Consider the following 25,922-nt stretch of genomic DNA (forward strand, 5'->3'; position numbering starts at 1 on the left):
GGAATACGGCATCTGCTCTTCTAGCTCCCAGACAAGAGATGCGTGGTTTGTTTTTTTTCCCCCTCCCTCAAGCAGATGTATCTCTGTATTTCAGATCTCTATCCCCACTCAACAGGAGAAAATGAAATTATTCTCCCCTTTTTCTTTGTAGTTGTAGCACCTGAAATAGGATAAGCACCTTTTGTCATACAAAGGTAAAGGCCAATTTACAGTGGGCGACTTTTTGTTAAATTCCTGCATTGGATCCTCTAGTTACAAAAATGGTCTTAAAAATAAAGCCTTTAGCTACACACATGATTCTTACCCGCAGGATACCAAATGAAATTAAGGTCCACAGATGGCACAGCACCATTTACACATAGCCCAGCAACTCAGGTTACCCCTGCCCCAAACTCCACGTGTCAGTGCAAACACAAAGCCCCTCGGTCTGAAGCTGAATAGTTCAGACACACAAATGTGTGAACCGGTCATTATTTCTGGATGAAAAATGTAGGCTCCGAAAAAGCATCAAGTAACTGATGATTATTAATAAGAAAGAATATAGAGCATTTAACTACAGCACAAACCAAGATAAGCCCTAAAGCAATTATATAAACTTTTATAAATGAAATGAGTTCCTAAAACAAGAAGAAGGAAAAAAAAACTATAAACACTTTCAGTAAAAACTACCCCTGGCTTTTATCTTTAATACATTATTCTATATTCCAAACAGGCTCTAAGAGAATATACCGGTAGTAAGGCACTATATAATTACAGACACAATATAAAAGTAGAGATAAGTGCTCAATCTGGTATGGTTAATGTAATAAAGCCAAACTGGTCTATTGAAACTAAAAATTACAGCCTGACATCTGTGTTTGTAAGAGTAATGCAACTGGGTATTCAGACACAGCGCACCTCCTTATCACACCTCTAAATAAACATTTGACTTCCTTTAGTTATCAAGTAAGCTGACAAAGTAAGGAAAGGCTTTTTGCTGAGGTTTTTTTCCCCCCAGATACATGAAATACCCAACTCATCAATTAGGGATAACAGACGTGTATTAACACCACCAGAATTGTCAGATATTTACATGGAAACATATCTCACAATACATCGTCTCCTCTTTATATACACACACGCCAGCTATTAACACTAATAGAGTCCTAAGCACTTCTATTCCAGGGAACTAATTAGAAAGTAAAAGGTTGCAAGAAATACATTGGTATCCAGATTCTGAGGTGAAGGTTGCATTTAGAAATATCTAATGGCTGATTTAAGTCAAAGAGGGGTATAATATAAGAAGTCACTGTTGGTGAATTATTTCATTTTTGCTTTCTGTATCACAATGCTTCACTTACAAATTAAGTCGTAAGAAAAACAAATAAAAATAGAAACAATGCACAGAATGATACAGCCTGTTATTCCAGCGACAGAAGGTTGCTTTCTGTATGATGTGCAATAGCTTTACGTTGCAGACTAATTTAGGTGTTGGAGGATTTTTCCTCCCTCTTCCCCTCTCTCCTCAATACCAATAAATCTCACAATTAAGAAATTTCTCTTTTGCATATAAAACCCGATCCTCCAAAAAGCCTGCTTTACGTACTTTAATATTAAGAACACAGACTTCAAAACCAAGCTTCAGGCACAATTTCACATTCAATACAGAGACTCCTAATTAGGTTTCTCAAGACACGCTCTATTATAAGCACAATTTCAGCACACCTAAAGCCTTCTGGAAGACATTTCAGAAAAGGCACTTTCCGCAGATACTATGTCCAGTTTTACCATGTTAACAGGACCATGGGCCCAACGAGGGGACACCCCAATGATCCAAGGGCACAGCACGTTTCTTGGCTGGGACATTTGGAGCACAAGACTGAGCACTGTCTTTTCTAACTCAACCTTGCATTTTTCCAGCTGTAAAATTCCCCATTTACCCAATATTTTAACAGCGTGGATTTTACAAATGCTAGTTTTACCCAAGTACGTGCCTATTTTAGGATTCTGCAAGGCCACCAAGAAACTGCCTGGTCCTCTTGGGCTGAAATACTGAACACACATTAAAAATAGGGACATCTCCAGATGAGGTGGGTTCTGAATACTTTTTGCATAGTAATTATCTTTAAAACGTAGTAACACCCTTCTGGGTATGTGCACCGCAAAAACTATTTAACATCATCGCTCCTGAGCTCTTAAAGACTTCGGATTTTGCCTGCTTATGGTGCAAATAATTTTAGCTAACTATAGATAAATTCTCACATTTCCACAGCAGCTAAAAAGGCACTAACGCTTATTTCCCATGGATGGCAACTGACCCCAAGCATCATTCTATCGTTTAACCACAGACTGGGCACGTGCTGCTTCCACACTTAACCTGGGGTCATGCCAAATTGGCATCTTACCTTGCTGAGGGAAAAGCACTGAGTGCACTATAAACCAATTATTACTGGAATTATAGCTTTTCCACATGATATCAACATATCTCCCATTATGAAAGAAATACATAGTTAGAGTCTAGGGAAGAGGCCATTTGAAATCACTTACATATTCATTAAGCAGACAAAGAAAGTGCCATTTGTTACATTTGTTCACACATTTCTAGATGCCATTGAGGTACAGTGAATACAGTGCTTATGCAAGGGATCTCATCCAATAACTACTGATGACAATTAAGTCAAACACAACCACATGATCAGTGCAATTAAAATTCCCAAAGAGGAGCACAGATGCACTCTAAGCCCCCACTCACTTAGAATATTTTTGATATTATGTAAAAGAAGCCAGTTACTGAGCATCACGTCTTTGCTATTATACTATTAAGTAATTACAATGAAATATGAAAACACTAATGAGATCTTCAGCGAGTATTTGCTGTACCCAACATTTAGAGGAAAAAGAATCAGCCTGGCTTTCTCCAGCGAACTTGGAACAACCTCCTTCAAGCAGCTGCGGAAGTTTTATATGGAGAAAACACATAGAAAAATCTGGTTTCAACAACTTATCTGCCTTTGTGGTGACTGCATGGCTCAAAAGACTGGCAACGGAAGCATGAAAATTTGGGAAATCTATACACAGAGCAGAAATTTAAATTCAGACCCTGGTGTGCACATGCATGTGAGGAACTGCAAACACCACTCTGAACGTGGAGCTCAGTTACCCTCCCTGTCCTCTTTTCTTTATGAAATTAGATACAAACATGGCATATTAGTAACTATAAAGAGTGACCAATCTTTGTTCGGAGCATAATTAAATGATGAATTCTTGGGAAGAAAGCTTCACACGCACACTTCTCTCCCAAAACAAGCCAATTAATCCCATCCTGATTGCCACTGGAGAAGCAAAACCAAAGGATCCTGTGACAGTATTAGGCATTTGCTGAAACTGTGAACCCACTGATTAAAAGGGACCAGTTGCCATAAGGAAAAAGGGGTCTTATAATTTTAGGAGGAAACTGGGTAGGAAGCGGAGAGAGAAAGTATCCACAGAAGAGAAGCCACATCAAGACAGCAGTCCTGGGACTCCTGAAAAGTCCTAACACTCCAAAATGGTCCAGGGAACTGAGGCAAAGAAATATCTCTCATTTTGCCTAAAAGCCCATTTTTTTGTGACAGTTAACTCGGAAAGAATAGACTTTGAACCCTTCTGAAGCACCCTTCGTCTTACTTCAACTAACCCATAGCCTTACGGAAGCACCTTGCAAGCTCAGATCACTCAGATATCTACAACTCCAGCAAAAGGACAGGCAAAGCTACTAGCAAATTTATAGGGTTCAGAAAGAACCTTGGGGGCCTGGGACCCCCCAGTCCCGCCTTCACCTTTGTATAAGAAAATGGCCTTGCCCAGGACATGTCCCAAAGAAAGAGCTGGCACAGCTGACCACAAGGGTCACCCCGCAGAGCCTGCGCGCATCACATTATTATTACCCGGCCAGAGAGATACTCGGGTACAGTTTGAGAGGAAGGTACAGTCTTCTCAGCACTAGCTTGTCCATTCAAACATTTTACCATTAATGCATCCAAGTTCAGATCTTTCAGGTCAGTTAAATTGGACTAACCACCAAAACAAGCTCCTATTAAAGATGTATCCAACATGCCCACCATGTCCCTTCTACGACTTCTTCATCTGATGGACCTTGTAACAAAATTAAACCAACAAGGATCCTCTGCTGTACTCCAGAAATGCCACCACCTCCTTTCTCTAGTCACTTGAAAGAACACGGGCACAACAGGGAAGACAGAAAGCCAAATGTCTCCACTCCAATCCAAAAGCAATGAGGTTCATTTGCTTTTGGTGCACTGGCCAGGTCCTTACAGAAGATACTGCCTTTAATCTGGTGAGCTGCCAAGAAAAGCAAAAGAACAAACAACAAGACGTGAAATGGGGAGGGAACAAGAGGCCAAATCTTGAGTCGGTCAACAGCAGAACAGGGATATTTCTACACGAGCTGTAGGTGCCAGGTCTCTGCACTGTAACATGTGTACAAGCAGCAGTCAACCTGCTACCCTAAACTGCTCACTGTGATACACGCAGGCAGCCACGCACTCCTGAATGGACAATTCCATTCCTGCTCCAAAAACAACAACAAAAAGCCAGGAGATCAGAGATTTAAAAGCCCATTGACAGGAGGCTTCAGAGCTCTGGTGCTTCTCATGGGCATTCCCTTTCTCCATCTCCAGCCTCTGTAAAAATACCCTTTTCCTTATCCATCTACTCACATTATTATGCGATACAAAACCTTCTTCTGTGATACTCTCCTCACCTGAAAAATACCCATATTTCTCTCTTCTGATAATAAAATATTCTAATACCGTACATGATATATTAAGAAAAAACTTCAACAACAACTCATGCACTTAGCCTCAAAGAGCCCTTCGGAAACTGTTAGCCTTTGCATCTTCAGAACGCTAAATCACATCACTTTATTGATTAAAGTTACATCTTCAGTCTGCAGAAGAGAATCACCTTCTCAACAGACATTTATCTCTCTAGAAAAGGCAGAGTATAACGGATATACAAAAGCTGTTGCCATTTTTTTTTGCAATAATTTGAGAAATATCATACACAAACAGATGTACAGGATAGTGAAACCACACCTTCAGTTCATATGTCGGACAAGATGAATAGCAACTAACAAAAAATCAAATGTGTAATATTTTAATCCCTTAATTAGGTAAGAATTACTTTCTTCCCAACAGTTCTTCCTTATTAGGAAAAACTCAAGACATCTACAGATCCTCCAACTGTTATTCAAACTCCAAGCCCCGAAAGTCTTTCAAGCATCTGGCATGTTTTATGCTTCGTGGCAGTTTCGTTAGCTTCGAATTGAATGATTTATTACCATATAACCTAAGCCTCTGATGAGATTATGCTGCCAATTTGTGCCTTCTTTGAGAAGAGAGGTCTCCTCGAACCCAGGCTTTGGACTGAACATGGTGAATCTCAATTAAAGGGTGACCTTTACAAGACAAGGGAAATGTTAATTCATGCTCACCTAAATGGCTTTAACCCTACTTGAAAGCAGGGCTTTCTAAAGCTGCCCACTACTCTGTCACTAAAGTTTCATTTCAACATTATCAAGATAAAAAACTCTTCAGTGTAAAAAAATGTATATTTCCATCCGTCAAAGCCAAAAGAGAAAATCCAAATGCTAATATAGCTGTCTTTGGTGCATTTTTTATGCTACTTGAAAAACAGTGGATTCGCATTTTTGAGGGACTTCAAATACAGATTAGAGGCATTAGAATGACAGGGCCAGAGATTAAACACTTCTTTACCCACTGAAAAGGTACAAGACAAGGCAAGAGCAACAGCTACTGCCTCCACACTCACCCTTAAGGTATGTGTTGTAATTTGCCATAGCCTGTGATATCTAACTGCTTTCTGGAGACGTCTCAGCTTGAAGGGTGTAAAATTTGCAGAACAGGCAAGACAGCAGTTCAGTCTCCATGGACAATTCTGTTTGACTTTTTTTTTTTTTTAATTAGGATTAGCTACTCTATCAAACAGGAGAAATAAAAGCAATGTTTCAGCAACATATTTACAGTCTAGCTAATTAAGTTGGTGAAAACAAAGAAATTACAGACAAGAAGAATTTGACCCGCATAAAAAATGGATCTGGACAAACTTCTATATGAAAAGAAGTAAGAACTTACTGAAAAACCCAAATGTCAGCAAGATTTCAACATAAAACATGAGCACCTAAGAGCATCTTAGGACTTCATACTATTTAACAAGGCAGATTAAAAAAATATATATATACATATATACAATGCCATCACAGCAATTAATCATTCTAGAATGTATATATATTGTATAAATCTTTTTCAGAAATTATGTATCCTCTTGAAGGATATATTGCAGTTTTGGCTAACCTGGTTGCTAAAGATCCCAAAAGAATAGGATTAACTGGCCAACCTTCACCGGGTCGAATTCTGACCCAGCTAATTGCATTCAGCTAATCCGCATTCCCATTGGGTATTTTTAGTCCTCATTTTACAGCCTAAGTCTATGATGTTGCTTAGCACTTAGCAACTGCCAAACCCCGATTCAAATGACTGTAAGTTATTATCATTAACAATAACAGAAGGTAAGTGTAGGTATCTAAACCTGGGGTACCAAAGGCGTACCAGAACGCCCCGGCAGCAAACAAAAACCTAACACGGGAGCAAGTTAAAATCATTCCTTAAATGAGTTAAGGAAGTGGCTCTGCAGTAAATAATGTCCTAAGGAAAGCCAGAGTTCCAAAATAGGATTTTGGCTTCAGATGATTAAAATTTTAGAAGGGACAATGTCAGTACCATCCACTTAACTTACAGAACCCTTTTTCATTCTTTCAGGTTGGTGCAGCCCACTTCCACCAGTAGAGCGATGAATATTCCTCAAAGCACAGCAGATCGTCAGAAATCAGACCTGCTCCTACCAAACTGAGAGAATCATGATCCTAAACAGCAAGACAGAATAGTTTTAAATAAATGGTTTACTACTGAACTTTACACAAAAGCACAAATTCCAGGAGAGTGTGAAGCTCTCATACGGAGAGAAAGGAAGAGTGTATTATTTCAGATCACAGTAAGAATAGTACCTGTTCAACTGTATCATAGTTATTTTATTGCAGGCTGTACTGATGAAATGTTTCCACTGTCCTTCAGAAAAGCAGAGTGATTTATCTGTTCCAGCCTGGGACATATCTATAGCACGGTCCACTGCCTGGCGCAGACGAGCCCAGAAAGCTTTGCATTGGATGATACAAGGGAAAAAAGGAGAGAAGATGCTCTCCAATTGAGATATGTCACATTACAGAGAGATGCTTCCTTTTATTCACCCCTGAATTCAGATCTCTTAATGTTCACTTAGGTTAAGTTACACCCAATTAGAAATTAAATACATGAAAATATACAGACTGATTTTAATGCATATCAGGACTTGGACATCTCACTGAATCAAGCTGAGATGGCTCACTATCTCCAAAAGTCTAGTCCTCCTGAAAAAAACTCCAGGAATTGATATGAAATAGAATATTACAGTTCACAGGCATAAACATTTCCTACCTATTCTGTTTTAATCTGCATAATAAGAGATAATTCCACATTGTCTTTGTAAATTCACCACAAAGCCCTCAAATTGTTTAGTAATCCAAAACTCAAAGCTGAAAAGAAACTGTTAAATAAGTACCTTGAAAATCAATGATTGCTTTCCAAACAAGGCACTGTGAAAAAGCAAGTCCCAGAAAACCTGAGAGTCTCTCTGCCCAGAACTGTAAAAATACAACACAAACCAGACCTAGCTGGAGCAGCCTCCCAGCAATATTAATAAGACTGGAGCATCCATTTGTGGGGGTATTTTATACAACGAGTATTTTTTTCAACGTACCTCCTCATACCAACAGGGAAGCAAAGCTTAGCATTAGTAAGAGAGTCGTGAAGGTGGATAATCCAAGCTGATGACAGAACTCGTAACTGATTCCATCATTGATTTTCGGTCTTTGAGAAGCTTCTCTACTGACACAATACAGTGATGCCCTGGTATTTTTGTTTTTCATAGTAAAAAAAGGACCGTGCGGGATCTGACAATCTACGTAGTAGATTACTAGAGGTCCTTGGGCTCTGAAGTGAGGAGAACAGTGTATGGGGCCAAAGACTAAAGCAAGAGGAACTTGAAGTCAAGACCGAGGACTTATTCAGAAGCCCTGAACAGAGACCCAAAACCAAATATCAAAATATTGTCACGATTGAAGGTTGGAGTGCCTTGTTGAGGCCACGTCAGGGAGCAAAGCACAACTGAGGCATGCTGCTAGGCTTGCAGAAGGTCCAACCTATGAAGATAAATTAAAGGTGCAAGCCAAGACTGAGCTTCCTTAATAACGCGACTGCTGCTGAAAAGGGTGCAATGGCTGCGGGCACTGCCAGGGAAGACCCAGAACTAAGAACGTGGCTAACACAGCTGCGAACAACAATTAACTTCACAATACTTGCTTTCATGAACAATTTTGCTCAAAAATAAGTAGTAATAAAAAGAATTCTACGGTCATTTTAAAAAGCAGATGGATGACGGCTGATCTCCCGCTCTCTCGCGGAGATGCTAACTGGCACTCTCTGAACTCACAACAGTCAGCAAGTATCAACCGACTATCAAAAATGACTTGTACTGCCTTAGCCTGCTCAAAGTCCCCAACGCAAGCCAAAGAAGAGATTTCACAGCCCAAGCCTGACTTTCAACACCCTGCATCTCCCTGAGAATTGAGAAGAATTAAGTGGGAGATATAACCCCCCCAAACCCTTAACTGTTCTCTAGAAGCAACAGAGATGCCCTCCTTCTTCTTCACAGACCCCGACAGCTGGCCAAGGTCAGCCTTTAATAAGCAGTAATATATGTCCTCAGATACCAGCAATGGATCAAAAAATTTTTTTTTAGAAAACACACACACCACATACTCCCTTAAAGGAACTGAGACAAAGTGATGTGTCTATTAAAATGATTGCATTGCCTCCTTCCCCTGGATACAAATATTTTGAATGTTTAAAAAAAAAAAAAAAAAAACCACTGCAGGATTCTGAAAACACATTATCAGACAAGGCAGAGTAACCCCACGAAAGAAATGAAAACCTGTTGCTGTAAATCAAATGCAAAGCATGCTCTCACTAACGCCAGGACGAGAAAAGCTCTCTGCACAGCGAGGAGGGCACTAACAAAGCAAAGGGTCTCTCCTGCTTCCATTTTTAGGTATCTCCCTCCTCTTTTTGCCTCCCTCTGAATTTGCCATAGCTTTAATAACAATCTCAGAGGCAAAATCAAGAAACAAATTATTTTCTTACACATAATCCCCCTTTTGCTGTCAAGTGCCTGACCCCAGTTTGATAATCTCATTTCCTGAGAATCAAAATGCTGGAAATTTAAGCTTCCTAGAGTGTTAATTGCAGCCCTGCTCCATTGCTAATCAAAAAATTGGATGTTTTGCATGAAAATGCTGCTCTAATTAATTCTCAGTCATAAACCGCCCCGATTTTAATAACCCCTTCTTGATTGGATAGCCTTTGAAGAGACAGTGCAGCTAATCCGCTAAACCAGAAAAAACACACGCAGAGGAAATAATAAGTGGGCTTACAAGGTCTGAACTAGATGATTGCATTAATACTGTCGAACCACAAAAAAGCGATTCTCTCCCCTCTCCTCCCCCCGCCCCAGCCTCAAAGCAAACTGTGATCCTGCGCATCACGGGGAGACAAAAGCAGCTGCGTGACAGGAGGCTCATAACATCAAATCTTTTCCCCCCTCCCTAGCATAACCAACTTGCTGATTCTTCAACTGGTTATTCCTCATCCTTTTCTAAAGGGTATTTTTAACCAGGACTGTCCACTTGTCACGTCGTCTCCTTTAACCAGACAAGAATTGTATTACTTCTCCCCCTCCTCATTGCCTCTGACTGACAACGTATTATCATACACATATCTAAAAGGTGCTGAACCGAATTTTCATTATCCAAAATGTCAAGATTCGTTTTTGTCACTGGCAAACACAGCTGGCTCCCTCCCGCAGCCCTTTGGTGAATCCAAATGGAACAAGGCACCTACAAATAACTGCATTTTCCCTGGACCTGGCCTTACATTGTGCCCTTGTCATATCAGATACCATTTGCCTCCACTGCTACTTCTTGGCGTCGAAATCTTAATTAGCAGAGTTTCTCTTTTGATTTTATTAATTACTTAAAACCTTATGGCGAGAAATTTTCAGGCTTGGACTGAGAATAGATGAACAGCATACTGGTGAGTAACCCAGACCCACTCCCCAAACTTAAATTTGTATCATAGGATATTTAGTGCTTTCTATTTATCACCTGGCCAACAAGAAAAAATTCCTTGGAGGTTCTAATTGTAAGAAATACGGTTAAAAAAAAAAATCCAGTATCTGTAGTATCATTACAATAGGCCTTTGTTTCACAGCCAGATTTGCCATCCTTTGCCGGAACTGCACATGATACGCCTTTAGTTTTGTAGTCCTCCTACCAACTCACTGAGACCATGCTTGATCCTTTAAACTTGCAGAAATCAGTTAATTTTAAGTACCAACAGTTATGCCTGAGCCATTCAGCCAAGGTCCAAACTTCTAGTGACACCCACTGCAACCCAGGAGACGAACACACAGCCAATATTAAGTGACATTCAGATAAGAAAGATAATATTGCACACGGTAGCTGGCAAAAAAGAAATCTTATACATGATATACATAGTTGAACTACTGGCTAACTTTGAGATATTTGAGTGTTGCATATTTAGAATCCACAAGAAACTCTTGCATTAGATTTTCATTTTGGAGTTTAAAAATTAAATTTATATAATGCTCTGCTACTCCCACCAAGAAAAAAGTAATTATGCAAGAGTCCCGGGTATTTAAAATCACCTCTGACAAACTAAACCTTAAGAAAACTGAAGCAAAGGGAACTTATGCAATTTTTTTAAGAAGTCAGAAGAAGTGCACTGCATCACAGGGGTGTTCTGGACTGAAACTGCTTAAATAACTTCATAAAGAAATACAGAATTTTTGAATTTTTGCTGTTTCAGTTCATCACACAAAATGTGCCCAGTAGTTGGGGGAACACTGCTTTGGGGCATGAATTTCATTCTTTGTTCTATTAAGGACTTTCTCTGTGAAGTCACTTAACTTTTTTCTGCCTTGCAGGTACAACAAGCACTGCCCTATCTTCCAGTGACAAGAAGAGCACAAACTCAGGTGCAAGATGCCCAAGTAGCAGGATCAGAGAGGACACAATTTCTCAGAAAAAAAACCCCAAACAAAACAAATGAAAAGAAAAAATGCACAATGACAATACAAGAATATTTTCAATCCTCTTACACAGCATAAAAGCCCCTGTAGGCAGCGATTCCTCAAGGGGCACTGCAGGGCAGCATCCCCCAGAGCTCCCACGGCCACACAGGACAACGTGCACACGGCTGGGCACAGCAGCAACCACAGGGCTGCAGAGCCACCTCATTCAACGCACGGCTGTGTTGAGTGTTCCCAAGCCACCATTTTTATATGCATTAATACCATAACGTATTCAGACCCAAACCAGTGCGATCTAACACAAGACTGAAAGGTGACTCTGAGATTCTGACTCTAATTCTGCTCCCACCGTCCTTCCCAGGACGACGCATCGCATACCACAGCTACAATCCAAATAAAATCCCGCTCTGCAAAGACACTGAGAAATTTAATTAATGCTGAAGTGCACTGAACTTCCAGAGTGAAAGAAATAACAAGCCCAAATTTTAAGAGGTGTTGAGCAGCTGTGGAGTCCATTAACATCCATGGGAACAACAGCTGCTCAGGAGCACTTAACATTTCATTCTTAAAAAGGGCCCAGATGTACAACACCAGCAAAGCTGACCTTCGTATGAACTACCAGGGCCTGCACGCACACAGATAACCGAGAAGCCGGATTCTATTCTTCATGCTGATCAGCACCCTTGAGGCTCTTCAGATTTTCACAGCATATAAAAAAAAGTCTTTTCCCATTTCTACTGATAAACTAAACTGAGGCCACGGTTACCATGAACACAATATACAGCTACGTGAATTCCCTATGGCCACAGGACTCTGAAACAGTACCGAATATATCTAGAAGGAGCCTATAACCGACACCACCTTTGACAAAGTAATACCACGCTAGAAATTATCAGCCAACAGCAAGCAGCACGGTGCACGGCTGCTGGCAAGACATCTCGTGTCCTCGGAGCTCTCCTACCCCGGGTCTTCTGAATCCCACGCACACGAGGCTATCCACGAGTAAGGAAGATCACTAGCTCAGATCAGGCACCTTCTGAAATAAAGATTATCGTCCACTGAGCTTTCCATTTTCACTTATAGCTCCTTTCGCTTCTGTTGTTGGCTTGCGTTTATTTACTTTTTATAACTGACTGGCATCTCCAGAATCCAGCTCCTGCCACTGCCCCTTTGTCCCAGCCACACAAAATGTAGACGTGTAAACCCCTGGAAGACAGACTTCAAGGCACTTGTGCAAGGCAACTGTGCTGGTGAAGGCTGGTAGATCATGTAAAAACTAATCCTTTCAGGTGTACGCAATGCACAAATCCTGCATGTACCATGCTCAGTACAATGAAATTAAAACTTGGGTTAGTGCTTTTAAAAAACATTACCAGAATACGCAATCAGAAATCCAGACAAGCATAGATACTATCCAGAATAGTAGTGGTGTTTCTCTTTATTTTTGCTTGAAACCATGTTTTCCAGATACGAGTTACATTCAGTTTAACAAAAAAGACCTCAAGGCCCCTGCAGACTGTCTCCTGCCTTACTGTGCAGCCCCAGTGACACCCTCCTACCACCTACTGTCCCCTCCTGCAGTCCTTGACCTCCCTCAATGGCAAGAGACCACATTTTTCTCCTATTCCCAAGGAATCATTGGCAATTGAAGGCAGCAGTGGAATGAAATAAGGTGCATGCATGGGATTCATTCCACCGGTCAGCGACAAGCAACCACCTCTGCAGTGAAATACAGCAACACTTTAGCCTTGTTTCTGATGAAAATAAGAGTTACCTGATCTTCTGTCTCTCCAGCTGGCTGTCCCACCCTCACAAAGACTGAGCTGGTGAGCCAATTTCTGCTAAACATGGCAGAGGCATAGATCTTAAAAGCAGTAAATTCTTTGAGGTTTTGTGAAAACAGACAGCTGTGCAGACAAAAGCAGGATAAACGTGTGCGTCCACAGAAGGAAAAGCTACAGTGAGGATGTGTTAGCTCTCCACGCTGTTGGACCTACCAGCCAGGCAGCAACCTGCACGTATGCTTCCACAGTATGTACTTCACTTGATCCAGCCATGGTACATGCTGCTTTTTGCTTAGTGGGTGGTTCGGGGACACAGGTAGGCACTGGTGGGTGCCAGGGAGAAAGAAGTGAGGGGGATGAAGCAGGTTTAGAGACACGGTGAGAAGTGTGGCTACTGAAGGAAAGGCGTTAAGGGAGGAGACACATCTGAGATGAACGAGGTTTCAGTCATTCAGCTGCTCATGGAATAAACTTCCTTGTTTTTAAAATACACCGGCATTATTTAAGACAGTCTATAAAAAGAACATTGTATTTGACAAATGGCAGGAGGGCTCCAACAAGGAAAATGTAAATTCCCCAGCCAGCACATGGCCAGGATGGGCTCTTGGGGAAAAAAGGAAATGAGAAGCTTAATGATGGTCATTACCTGTTTTGTACAGAATAAACCACCTCTGACATTGTAACTCTGACAACAACCCGGGGAACCACATCTATGTTAGTTTAAGAGGAGATAATTTCAGTTATGTACTTGCTTCCCCCCCACTCCCACCCCTTTTTAATGACAATTGTCAAACAACTTGTGTGTCTAACTTCAAGGGAAAAATACATGGCCTAGAGTTTTCCTCCTCCAATTTCAGTGGAATAAGACAGAAGAATTCCATCTCTAAATCACTTACAGCAGGTCCCTTTCTCCCACTGAGGGATAATGTGTGCCTTCTGCACTGCACTATTTCAGTCCAAACGAAAGAGGTTAATGACAAAGCATCACTCTGATCTTCACACATTTTAAGGCTATTTAAATTAAATTCTTATTTCAAAAAGTTGGCATGAGCCAAACTTTTATAAGTTCTTTTTTTTTAATGTATATGTTTCTTTGAAGATCTTTTCAGGAAAAAGATTCCCTAACAAGCCACCCTCCCCCTGCTGCCACTGAAAAATCATCCCTGTGGATAAGGCTGTCAGGAAGAGAAACTGTGTGGCATTCACAGAACAGAGAGTGTCACATGCCTGCCTTCCAGTAACCTGATTGAACAATTAAATTGTATTTCTCTTTAAAAGGGGTAAAAAAAAAAAAAAAAAATCAAAATCAAAATGCAGATCTTGCTGTGGTCTGGGATTCAGGAAGATTAATGAGATACCTAAAAGGGAACAGCAGCTTATAATAGAAAGAGAGGATAGTACATTTTTAACATAAAGTTCAAAGAGAAACTTTTCTTGATGGTTAAACTGCAAAGATTTCTCAGCAAAGTCATCTCATCTATTGTCCCTATTGACTCCCTACATTGACTTTTTGTCACCTATTGCATCACGTTCAGGCTCTTCCAATTCATCCAGAAAGGGCAACATAGTCTTGTCCCTATCCACACTAATTCCTATATGTTGTCCTTTACTTCTTTGTCAGCTCATAGGCTTTGTTCTTTCCAACCCCACACTAGCTCAGCAGCTGGAAGTCTGCATAGCTCTCTTTTGCATCCTCCTCTCTTGAAAACGCTCACAGTCTCCTGCTCATGACAAATGTTGCCTTAAGATTTGTCTTGTATCAATAAGGAGTCACTCTTTCATGAAATCTGGCTGTGCCCATCAGTAACGAGTTCTGAACCCAGGAAAGGAGCTATTTAAATACAAATCCTCAGTTCAGCCTAACAGCAATAGTAACGACAAAAATACCCCGATCTCAGCCACAAGGTACCTGGAAGAGGACACAGATGTGGACTGAGTCACTGCTGTTCTCTACTGTCTTTTTAAAGCAACATGGACAACTGGTCAGGTCAGGGTGTGGAAGCAACTGGGAATGACAGAAGGGAACAGGACTCATGACAAAGAGACCTGAAATTTTTAAGGCAAGTGTTGCAGGCTCCCTGATGAGCCCGTGTCGTGGTTTAACCCCAGCCAGCAACTAAGCACCACGCAGTCGCTCACTCACTCCCCCCCATCCAGTGGGATGGGGAAGAAAATCGGGAAAAGGAGTAAAACTCGTGGGTTGGAATAAGAACAGTTTAATAGAACAGAAAAGAAGAAACAAATAATGATAATGATAACCCTAATAAAATGACAACAGTAATAATAAAAGGACTGAAATATACAAATGATGCACAGTGCAATTGCTCACCACCCCGCCAGTCAATACCCAGTTAGTTCCCAAGCAGCAATCCCCCCACTCCCCCAGTTTATATACTGGGCATGACGTCACACGGTATGGAATACCCCTTTGGCCAGTTTGGGTCAGCTGTCCTGGCTGTGTCCTCTCCCAACGTCTTGTGCCCCTCCAGCCTTCTCGCTGGCTGGGCACGAGAAGCTGAAAAATCCTTGACTTAGTTTAAACACTACTCAGCAACAACTGAAAACATCAGTGTGTTATCCACATTCTTCTCACACCAAATCCAAAACATTAACACTATACCAGCTACTAGGAAGACAACTCTATCCCAGCTGAAACCTGGACACCCCATCACTGCTCCAAACTTAGTGCTCTAGACAGCTTCACAATTCTTTGCTTTGAACACACATTTATCCCACGCAGTTTGTAACACAGAGGTATTAGCTGTGGAGAAGTTAAAAATCCTACTGCCCCCTGGTATAAGAAAACGATGATGCAATATAACAGCTTACACTTTACAACAACCTTGTATTGGGTTTGTGTGGCAAGGTTTTGGTAGTGGGGGGCTTATGGGGTGGCTTCTGTGAAAAGCTGCTAGAAGCTTCCCCTATGTCCAACAGAGCCAAGGCCAGCCGGCTCCGAGACGGACCCACCGCTGGCCAAGGCCGAGCCCATCAGTGACGGTGGTAGCGCCTCTGGGAGAACATATTTGAGAAGGGAAAAAAGTTGCACGGGGCACAGAAACTGCAGCCGGAGAGAGGAGTGAGAACTTGTAAGAGAAACAGCCCCGCAGACCCCCAGGTCAGTGCAGAAGGAGGGGAGGAGATGCTCCAGGCGCCGGAGCAGAGATTCCCCTGCAGCCCGTGGGGAAGACCACGGTGAGGCAGGCTGTCCCCCTGCAGCCCAGGGAGGTCCATGGGGGAGCAGATCTCCACCTGCAGCCCGGGGAGGACTCCACGCCGGAGCAGGGGACGAGTGATGAGTCCTGCCTCTGAGGAGGAAGGAGCAGCAGAGACAACATGTGATGAACTGACCCCAACCCCCATTCCCCGTCCCCCTGCACCTCTGGCGGGGGGGTAGGTAGAGAATTTGGGAGCGAAGTTGTACCTGGGAAGAAGGGAGGGGTGGGGGGAAGGTGTTTTAAGATTTGGTTTTACTTCTCATTACCCTACTCTGATTTGATTGGTAACGAATTAAACTAATTTCCCCAAGTCAAGTCTGTTTTGCCCATTACAGTAATTGTTGCATGATCTCCCTGTCCTTATCTCAACCCACGAGCCTTTCATTATATTTTTTCCCCTGTCCAGCTGAGAAGGGGAGTGATAGAGCGGCTTTGGTGGGCACCCAGTGTCCAGCCAGCGTCAACCCACCACAATGCTGCTGAACTGGGTAACTTCTTCCAGTTAATCCTGGGCACAAGAGCACGTGACAGATTTTGAAGGTGAAAACCGTAGTCTCAAAAGGTAAAGAGCTGTAAGATAAACACCTTCCAAGTCTGCATAAATGGTGATACCATAATTTAAAAGACAGGTATCTCCACTTTATTTTATTCCTATACGCTGTCAGATCTTAGTGTGGGCAACTGTCAACTTCAGTACATCTTTATCTCACATTCTTCCTTCACAGTCCATCCAGAAGTATGTGAATATTCACCATAGAGTGAATAACTATATCCTTAATCATCAATACTAAGACCATCTTTATAGAGTCACCTAACTGAAGCGATCTGTCACGAGAACACTGTATGTCTCTCAAGGCTTCTTTTCACACTGCTGTGGGTTTAACTTGTCGCTGAGGTCAGCTAAGTTACAAAAGGAGGAAGGGAACATGAAATCATCCAAAAATTCTCTTGTAAAATATAAAACATCTTCAATTAAAAGTCAACTTTTATCACGGGTAAGATTTCAAGGAGAAATTCTACCCTTGTCCATCACTATAATATTTGAAAAGTATATATTATTTTCTTCTTAAGATTAGCCCAGTAAGAAACTAGAATATATGATCAAAAAGAATTTAGTCCTGCTATACATTATGGTGACAGCCTTCAGATTTTGCCTTGATTTTGCTCCCAAAGCCAACACTTTTGTGAATTAGACCATTCAGAAAAAAAACGTGAAATGATGCCATGCTCAGGGAGAGAACTCTTCTCTGTGTATACACAGCACTTGCCACAAGCAATGTAAACCAGCGAGAATAGCCCAACTCTTCCAATTCACCATTTTCAAACACTCTGCAACTCTTCAAGTGTTATACAAAAGACAAAGAATTGGTCACTTTAGTCCATACAACAGAAACTTGTAGCTTCAAATATGAGACGACTGAGCTTAGCTCCCAAAGCAATCCAGGGTAAGTACCACATTCAGCATATGATGCAAGGAAATAAACTGCAGATAAGGAAGCAGACAGTAGCTCCAAGCATCCAAAAGCAGTGCTCACGGTGAGATTGTCTGCATTTCACCCATTGTTTTATGAGTATCTTTTAAGACCTTGACCTCTAGCTGAAAACACAGGGGGAATAAAGAGAAACCCTGCTGCTTCACAACATAATAAGAATAAATAAACAGAGCTTAAAAACTGCAGAGATTTAGACAGCCTGTGTGGCAAAATAGAGAGGTATTAATACCCTGACGTAGCATGAACAGGATATTCAAGCTCCTGCAAAAGAGAATTATTCAAACTAGTACATTATCTATTTCCCCACCTTGAAGTTCTCCACTTCTGCTGTACAGTTCCCTCCTCTGCTCACGCAAATAGGCACTCATGCTAATAGCATGGGAGGAGGACTCAAACCTGTAATTAAAAAAAAAAAAAAAAAAAATCCAGTCAGTTAGCCATCCATAGAAGCATCCTTCTTGTAAGCACCAGTCACCTCTAAACAAAAAGGACTTCCCTGCACGTTGGAGCAAATTTACCAAGGCAGACAAAAGCCCATCTTTCCTGTAAAACTCCCCATCACTGATGCACCACGTTCTGCCACCCCTGATCAACACAGCTCTGCCAGCAGCCACCCATGACACAGAGCTGCCCGCAAAGCACCGAGATGCTCCTCTGCTCTATCAGCTGGGAGCACCCAGGCATTTAGGTAGGAATGGCGCCAAAAACTGGTAAAATCCAAACCAAAGCCATAGGCTAGCACCATCTAAATTGCTTACCCATACCTAAAAATTAAAAAGCAACATTCTCCTGAAAACTAGGGAGTAATAAATTATGAAGTATTTGTCATATGGCTCTAACACTCCACAAGGACCAATCTGAGAGGCAGAGAGAAATATTTTCCAACTACTCTATCTCCATAAACGTGATTTTTTGCACTTGATAGCACAAGGCCACAGACCGGGCACTGACCCGACACTCCAGGGTCTCCGGACGTCTCTGGGCTTGCCGTGCCCTGAGCTGGGTGTCCCTGTGATCGCAAGTGTCCCATGGCCAAGGACTCGTGACAAGACTGGAAACACGAGCATCACAGCAGAGAAAAGGCGCAAGCATTTGTAAGCTTTCTTGTGCAACAGTGTGAAGGTTATTACTACTAATGAGGCTCTTCTGCTTTAATTTGGACTGCGAGTGTTAGTATTATTGCAACTGAACTAATAACAATCTATCAAAATACAACAAACACTTAAGACTTTAATTAAATGAACAGTAAATTCTTGGGTCTATATTTATGATGTGCTCCCTTTCGCCCCTAGCGAGATATTAAGCGCAACATTATCACCATGGCCCCGAGGTCTTCTCCAGGCATCGAAACCAGAAGCTTCAGGTCAAGGCAAACTACAGCAATAAACCTCAGTCTCTTCCTTGAGACAGCGACTCAGATTATCCCTCGGAGCCCTGCACTGGCTTTTGCTGCAGGACCTCATCGCATTCACTTCTTCCCCACCGCCATCCAGTTTCTCTCCCATAGTTTCCCTCCTCTGCTGTCTCCTGGATCTGCTTTTTTCCTGTGTTCCTATTTACACTTAACTCCCCTACTCTTGTAACTCCTTTCCCCATGCTGATCCTCCCACAGCAAAGCTTTCAAAATATTTTTGTTTTACATAGAATTACATATAATTACAGCCAAGCCTGAGACTAATGTATTGGGTGTTCAACATCTGCTTGCACAATTCACTCCTTTCCCACCTATGCCCAATTTCCATCTTGCAAATCTGATCTGTAGGGAGATGGCAACCTGAATGTGCACTTGGCTACCTTTTGGAAGAGAAGAAAGCCAGGTTTATGATGGCATGAACTATCTGAATTCCCAAAGTCCCCTCATCTGAAGTTGTCTTTTTTAAGCCAACATTAAACAACTAAATACATTGTGAGGTTTTTTTGTTTGGTTTTGGTTTTTTTTTTTTTTTTTAAATTACGTCCATTTTAAAGATAGGGAAACAACAATTCAAAGTCTCTTCCAAATGCTAGCTACTGATTTCCAGACAGCAGGACACAACTGACAACTCCTTATCCTTCCCACTATTGCTAGAATAAACAACTAGCAAAAGTACTTAGTATTTATAAAATTAGCTTACAGCAAACTATCAAAGGACACAGCACAAACACCTGCATCCATCTGCAAATAAAACGCGAGGTGGAGCCCTGCCCTAAGAGACTTCTGAAGTGAGGAATTAAATGTAGATATTCTGATGACAAGCGGAAGGCTCCTCTGATTTGGACAGAACTAATGGAAAGGCAAGAAAAAGAGCCTTGCAGCCTGGCATGAAAAGCAGTGAAGATGGGAGAGGAGACAAGAATAACACTCCATCAAACATGTACATCCCTCAGTGGACTGAGAAATTCCATTTCAGCGGAGATTTCCACAGATACAGTGACAGCTGACAGAAGACAGATAACCAAATAAGAGATCCCAATAAGTGCTGCTGTCACTGCGGTGCCGGCAATGACTCTGTGACAAGACCATGAGTGGTAAGAGACATCCTGCTCCTATGAGGTTAGGCACCTTCCCTTTAAACAATTAAACCCACCTTCACTCTCTCTTGACAAACTAATATACAGCCTTAAACTGCTGTAGGTGAAACAGAGCACCCTTATTCCTCAAACTTAAATGGTCCAAGTACACCCAAGAAGAGACACAATATCAAAAGGTGGGCAGCCCTATTTTGCTCCAATACACATCTGCAAGTCAGAGCAAATTCCAAGAGTGTCATTCTCAACCCAAAGAGTCATGGAAGTGTTACAAAAAAAAAAAAAAAAAAAAATGGTGAGGGGAATAACCATGGGTTGAGAGGGGCAGGAGGCACCTCTGAAATCCTCCAGGCAACAGTTAACCTTCTAACAGAAGATCACATAAACACCTCATCCTGTGACAGGGAGAGAAGGCAGCGTGGAAGACTTCGATTTCTAACCGGGGCCTTAGGTACTACAAGAAGACAGCCACCAGATACACGTGCCCATGGGGCAAAGCACAGGGAGTTCTGCATAATCAAGAAATAAATTTTAGCTGAAAAAAAACCACAACAAACAATCTGTAAAAAGGACACAGAACACAAAGCTCCCCTCCCACTCGCCTGAAACAGCTGATTACTCTCAGCCTTTCCCATTACTGAAGTTCCTGCATTATTCCCCCACCACACAATGATCTACCTCCAATCACAAATGAGGGGTTCTTCATTACAAAAAAATACCCAGACTTGATGGATCCACGTCTCCAGCAAATCAGGGACGAAAACACCAGCGCACTTCCAATCGCTCCCCCTCCAGCAAATATTCCACTAGATTTTTTTTTTAACCTTGTGCTCTCTTGACTCCGCAGAGCAAAGCCTCATAAGGTTAAGCAGCACTCAGATGAGTAGCAAAAAACAACCCAAGCCCTGCAGCAGCTTATAGTCCAGAGGGTGCTGAGGACCCATCAGATACACTGCTCCTGCTGCAGCTGACCACGGTTAAAAGGTTACTGCTCCAAGCTGCTGGTACTCTCTCTGCCATTCCCTCAAACCCGCTGTGAAACTTGCTCATTCCCTCAGCAACTATTTTCGAACAATCTCATCGTTTAAAAAAAAAAAAAAAGTATATTAAAAAGATTATTTTGGTGGTTCTGAGTTAAAACAGCAGCCACACATGTAGTTATGCTGGCAGAGCCAAGGAAGCTGTGATCTTTGAACTTGGAGCACCTGCTGCCAAAACAGGACATTTTGGTATTCCCCAAAATCCTCAAGAGGCCAAAGAGAATGACCAGCACATGTAGACAGCAGAAGAGATGAAAACTCAGCACAGCTCACCTGAACCTAGGTGTAATAACACGGCCATCTCTTGTCTCCTAACAGTGCTGCTCACCAACAACTCCTCCTCACTCCTTATTCTTGCATATCAAATTTTTTCCCCCAAATCCTTCCCTTGGCCACCTAGCCTCTCATCCTCTCTCTTATACTCTCCTCCCAACCACTTCTTTCCACTCTGAACTCCGAATTAAAGGAGTTAGTGATAGGATTAACTGCTTAGTCTATCTAGTAATTATACAGTTATCTTAATTCTCTTTGTCCAGTCCCCTTTATCGCACTCTTTAACAGGTCCTGAATTTACCGTGGACAAAGACAGACATAATGTATCACTGCATGCTTTGCAGAAGCTTGTATAACGAGATCCCAGTCCCGAGAAGGGCCCTGGAAAGAGCTACACTCTAAAAACCAGGGATGAATCCATAACAGAGATCTTACCGAGGCTTCAGCTTTGGGCATTAAATCTCCATCTCAAAACTTAGACTCTCTCACACTGTGAAACTGCGATTAGCAGCCAGTGTTGTGCAATACTCGAGGCACCAAAGACAGCTCAGGCACAGCTTTAACATCGTCCCAGCACTTACTTGAACAAAGGGGTTTTAGGCCTTTGTGGCTTCTTCTTTGCAAAGAACGCTGCAAATTCTCTCCCAGAGCTGGCGTAGCTAAGCTGGGTGGATGGCTCCGAGGCAGTGCGGGTGTTCTTCATATCCAGATATTCTGTCAGCAGCATCTGTGAACAGAAGGAAGGAGAACTCAGCATTCGAAATAAAACAGCATTATTATGTAATGTCTAGGACCCTTAGGTACCCTATAAGACTGGAAAATTAATAAAAATCTCAAAAATTTAATTAATGGAAACCTAGCTTTATTTTCAGAAATGTGATCCTAGTGATTTATATGCCACTGTCACTAATTTGGTAAAAGCTCGTTTGGCATTACTTGACCAACTCAATCTGCTACAAAACCCTGATGGTACCAAAGGTAACTTGCAAGAAGTCCCCACTCCTCCCAAAACCGATTCTATCAGCAGCAGTAACAGGGACATGGTGGGTGGGTTGTTGGCTGGCCTTTACAGACTGATTACACACCACCGCTCTTAAAAACATAAAGGTTAGCAAAATTGATCTGTTCAGTGACAAAAGCATATTTTACATATGTGTATGTATGCCTATATATTTGCTATATATATAGAAATATAAAACAACTATGTGCGTGTTCGGGTGCATGTGCTGCAGGTCACGTATGCTGTTGGAAAAAAAAATCCTGGGAATGCTGCAAAAATTGCCCTTTAATAGCTCTCAAAACAAATATGCTTCTTTTACCACTGAAAATATGAATTCCCACAGCCATCAGTTTTGCCAACGTAGTTTAGGATTGATTCTCCTCTAGCCCAGTATACTCAGTAAGGGGTTGGGGGGTCCCTTTGTGAGATGAGGGTCCCCTCTGTGAAACCCTTGCAGCCCTGAGCAGTGGCCTGATTTTTGATGCTGTTTAAGCAACTCCATGGTACAGAAGTAGAAAGAGATTCCAAGTCATTCACTTTTAATTTCCTTGTGTCTGCAGATGGAAAGAAACCCCTTAAAAATTAACTTTTGTCAGTGCATTCAGAAAGTCACTGTTTATTTTCAGAAAATTCTACCTACTCGGAGGCTATTAGTAATGTGTTCCATTTTAATAATTAGCTAGTCAAAGCCCATCAAAGAGAGTTGTCTGTAATGAAAGGAACACATCAGTACTGTGCGAAGTTTAAACAAATTACATAGGAATAAATGTCTAGGCAAATGGTATCATGCCCCTAATTAGAAACAATTCAGGATAGCTTGAGAAAAAAAAAATACAAACACAAAGAAACTTCGACTCCTAAAACATCTCAATTAAAACTTTACCTGAGCACAAGCTTTTAAAATGCATGCTTATTGTTAAGAGTAAAAATAATCACTGCGCTAATTTTTAACAGTAATTTACCAAATCCGTTTGTATTCGCCTATTTGCATTTCATCTTCTCTACTTGAATTAACAACCCTAAAATCACCACAAAAATGTAATTAAACCCTCAAACTTAATCAAGTTTTAAAAAAAAGAAAAACACTTAGCAATTTCTTCTCCCATTATGGATGAAACCTATTTAGAATGGATTCCACGACTCTGGTGTCACTTTATATCCAGGACTAAGAAATGTAAAGCGTGTAATACAGTACTTGGCTCCAAGATTACAATAAGCCAACAGAGGTTTGAGCTAGGAACATAATGAATTATCCCTGTTGGTTAAAAAGTGAAACAGAGAAACAGAAGATGAGTTTGTGGTTAGATGTTCAGAACCATTCTGAAAACACTGTTGATCACAAAAAAGAAGAGAAAATTGTTAATTTATGGTATTACTAGATAGGCAGGGCAGGATGGTTAGACTCAAGGCTCTGAAAAAGTCAAAAGCTGTAAAAGCAGTGAAAATAGCTGGTTTTGATAACTATTCTCAAGGTTCATCTTTAAGTTATAAAATTCAAGCATAGCAGAAACCGTGCGAGACAGATCAAAGCTCTTTCTGCTCCAGTGCCCTGTATTCAACAGTTACACAAATTCTTCAGAACGAAGTAATTAAGTGTAAGCATGGCTGAGCAGTTACAATACACAGCCAAGTGGGAGAGAAGTTAAGACAGGCGAGATCTTCAACACACAGTACATTTGGCTTATAACTGCAGCATGAAGATTAAAACCCTTACAATTTTTAAGCAATACAATTAACACGTGGGCCAGTCTGAAAATCTTGCCAACTACTTGCCACAAAAAATAGCCTGAACTTTTCGTTTCTCATTGCGTTGTGCAATGCATGGCCTTCACCCAATGTCATCGGCCTCAATTTATTCCCTACGTCTAGACAGTCCAAGTTATCCAGTTGTTCTGCTCTCATAGTCCTAGTACAGGAGTTTAATAAGTATAATATTTCAGTGTTGGAAGCTGCGGCCGGGCCATGTACTTATTAAAAGCTAGAACTTTAAATCCACTTAAAAGAAAAGAAAAACCAGACATTCTCCTGCCTATCTAAGCGAACAGGAGCCTGCCTTAACCAACCAAGTAAGGGATTTCATGATTTGGTCCCATAACACCTGATTAGTAGTTGCTAAGCCATCAATCAAAAACCTTGTTAGACATTAATCACATGGACGTACAGCAAGATTTATGAGTGACTGTAATGTCTGCAACATCCCATTCATCTGTAACAAGGACTTTGACTTTCTGCTCAATGGTTGAATTCTGCCATCCATGTAGTATATTTACATCAATGTCAAACAAATAAAGCCATACATAAAGCAAAAGAACAAAGCACTCTTTCTCCAACTGCTCTTTGGAAATGAAAATGAATATAAAATGTTTTCTTAAAAAAGCAATATTTATGGATTTGGAGGCTTAATTAAATTCTCAAATTTCAAAAGGTCATATCAATATGTGTAGCCTACCACGTTGATCTGATAACAGCTTGCACTACACTGTCTTCCTGAACTGCAACAGGGCAAGAACAAAATTGCTTCTGTGTCTGACTGCTGTTTGCACTTGCTGCGACTCTCCAGATCCACAGTTTTTTTTCTTTGGCTGAGCCCCATGAGAAGTTGTATGAGTCGTTATGTCTTATCATGCTCAAGATTGACCTATGAACAAAGCATGGGCAATAAAACATGCCTGGCCACAGGGCAACAGCTAAATTCATTCCTTATTTGTACCTCTTGTGAGGTTTTAGATTGGAGGCCTGAGCTCTGAATAAGCTCTATTCCATCAATTAAAAGCTGCAGATAGGTATTTCACATCCTCATATACTCTGAATCAAGATGGATGCTGAAGTGTGAACAGTTCGCTCCATCAGAAAATCATGACAGTTCCAAACTCTACACCATCAACACTGATTTTCATTATGTCTTCATGTATTTGAGGGGTGCAGGAAACCAGATGAAAACTAGCACCATACCATGAATTTTGCAAGGGTAAATGGGATGACCAAGTAATTACTGGCCTCTCCACCTCATATTGATCAGAGACAAAAATCACAGAACAGATGATAGAAGACTCTATTAAAAAAGAATTAAGGGAGAATAATAGAATTCATGTCCAGCAACATGGATTTACAGAACACAGATCTTGGCTAGCCGGTGTTCTTATGATGATGACAAATTTAGCTTTAAATAAACAGAGAGAGATAAAGTGATATTTCCACCAAGGATCTGACAAAAGCCAAACACTAAAAGTCAACACAGCATCAACTAAAAGAAAAATGGGCAGGCATTTGACAAGATCTTTAACATACAACTAGAAATGAGGAAACCACTGATAGCAGATTTTGCAAGGTCCCAGAAATCTTAATTC

At 41.4% G+C, this 25,922-nt stretch overlaps 1 protein-coding gene across 1 annotated transcript in view; it reads right to left on the reverse strand.

Annotated features, from left to right (window-relative positions):
* EXOC4 (exocyst complex component 4) overlaps positions 1–25,922 on the reverse strand; it is a 408,465-nt gene that overhangs the window by 275,440 nt on the left and 107,103 nt on the right. Inside the window, exons 8-9 of the mRNA XM_069801534.1 lie at positions 22,157–22,302; positions 18,062–18,150 (exon numbers count right to left, since the gene is read on the reverse strand). Coding sequence (XP_069657635.1) covers positions 18,062–18,150; positions 22,157–22,302 — 235 coding nt within the window. The remainder of the gene's footprint in view (positions 1–18,061; positions 18,151–22,156; positions 22,303–25,922) is intronic.

This window comes from Haliaeetus albicilla, chromosome 14 (assembly GCF_947461875.1).
Source record: "Haliaeetus albicilla chromosome 14, bHalAlb1.1, whole genome shotgun sequence".
Classification (NCBI taxonomy): Eukaryota; Metazoa; Chordata; class Aves; order Accipitriformes; family Accipitridae; genus Haliaeetus; species Haliaeetus albicilla.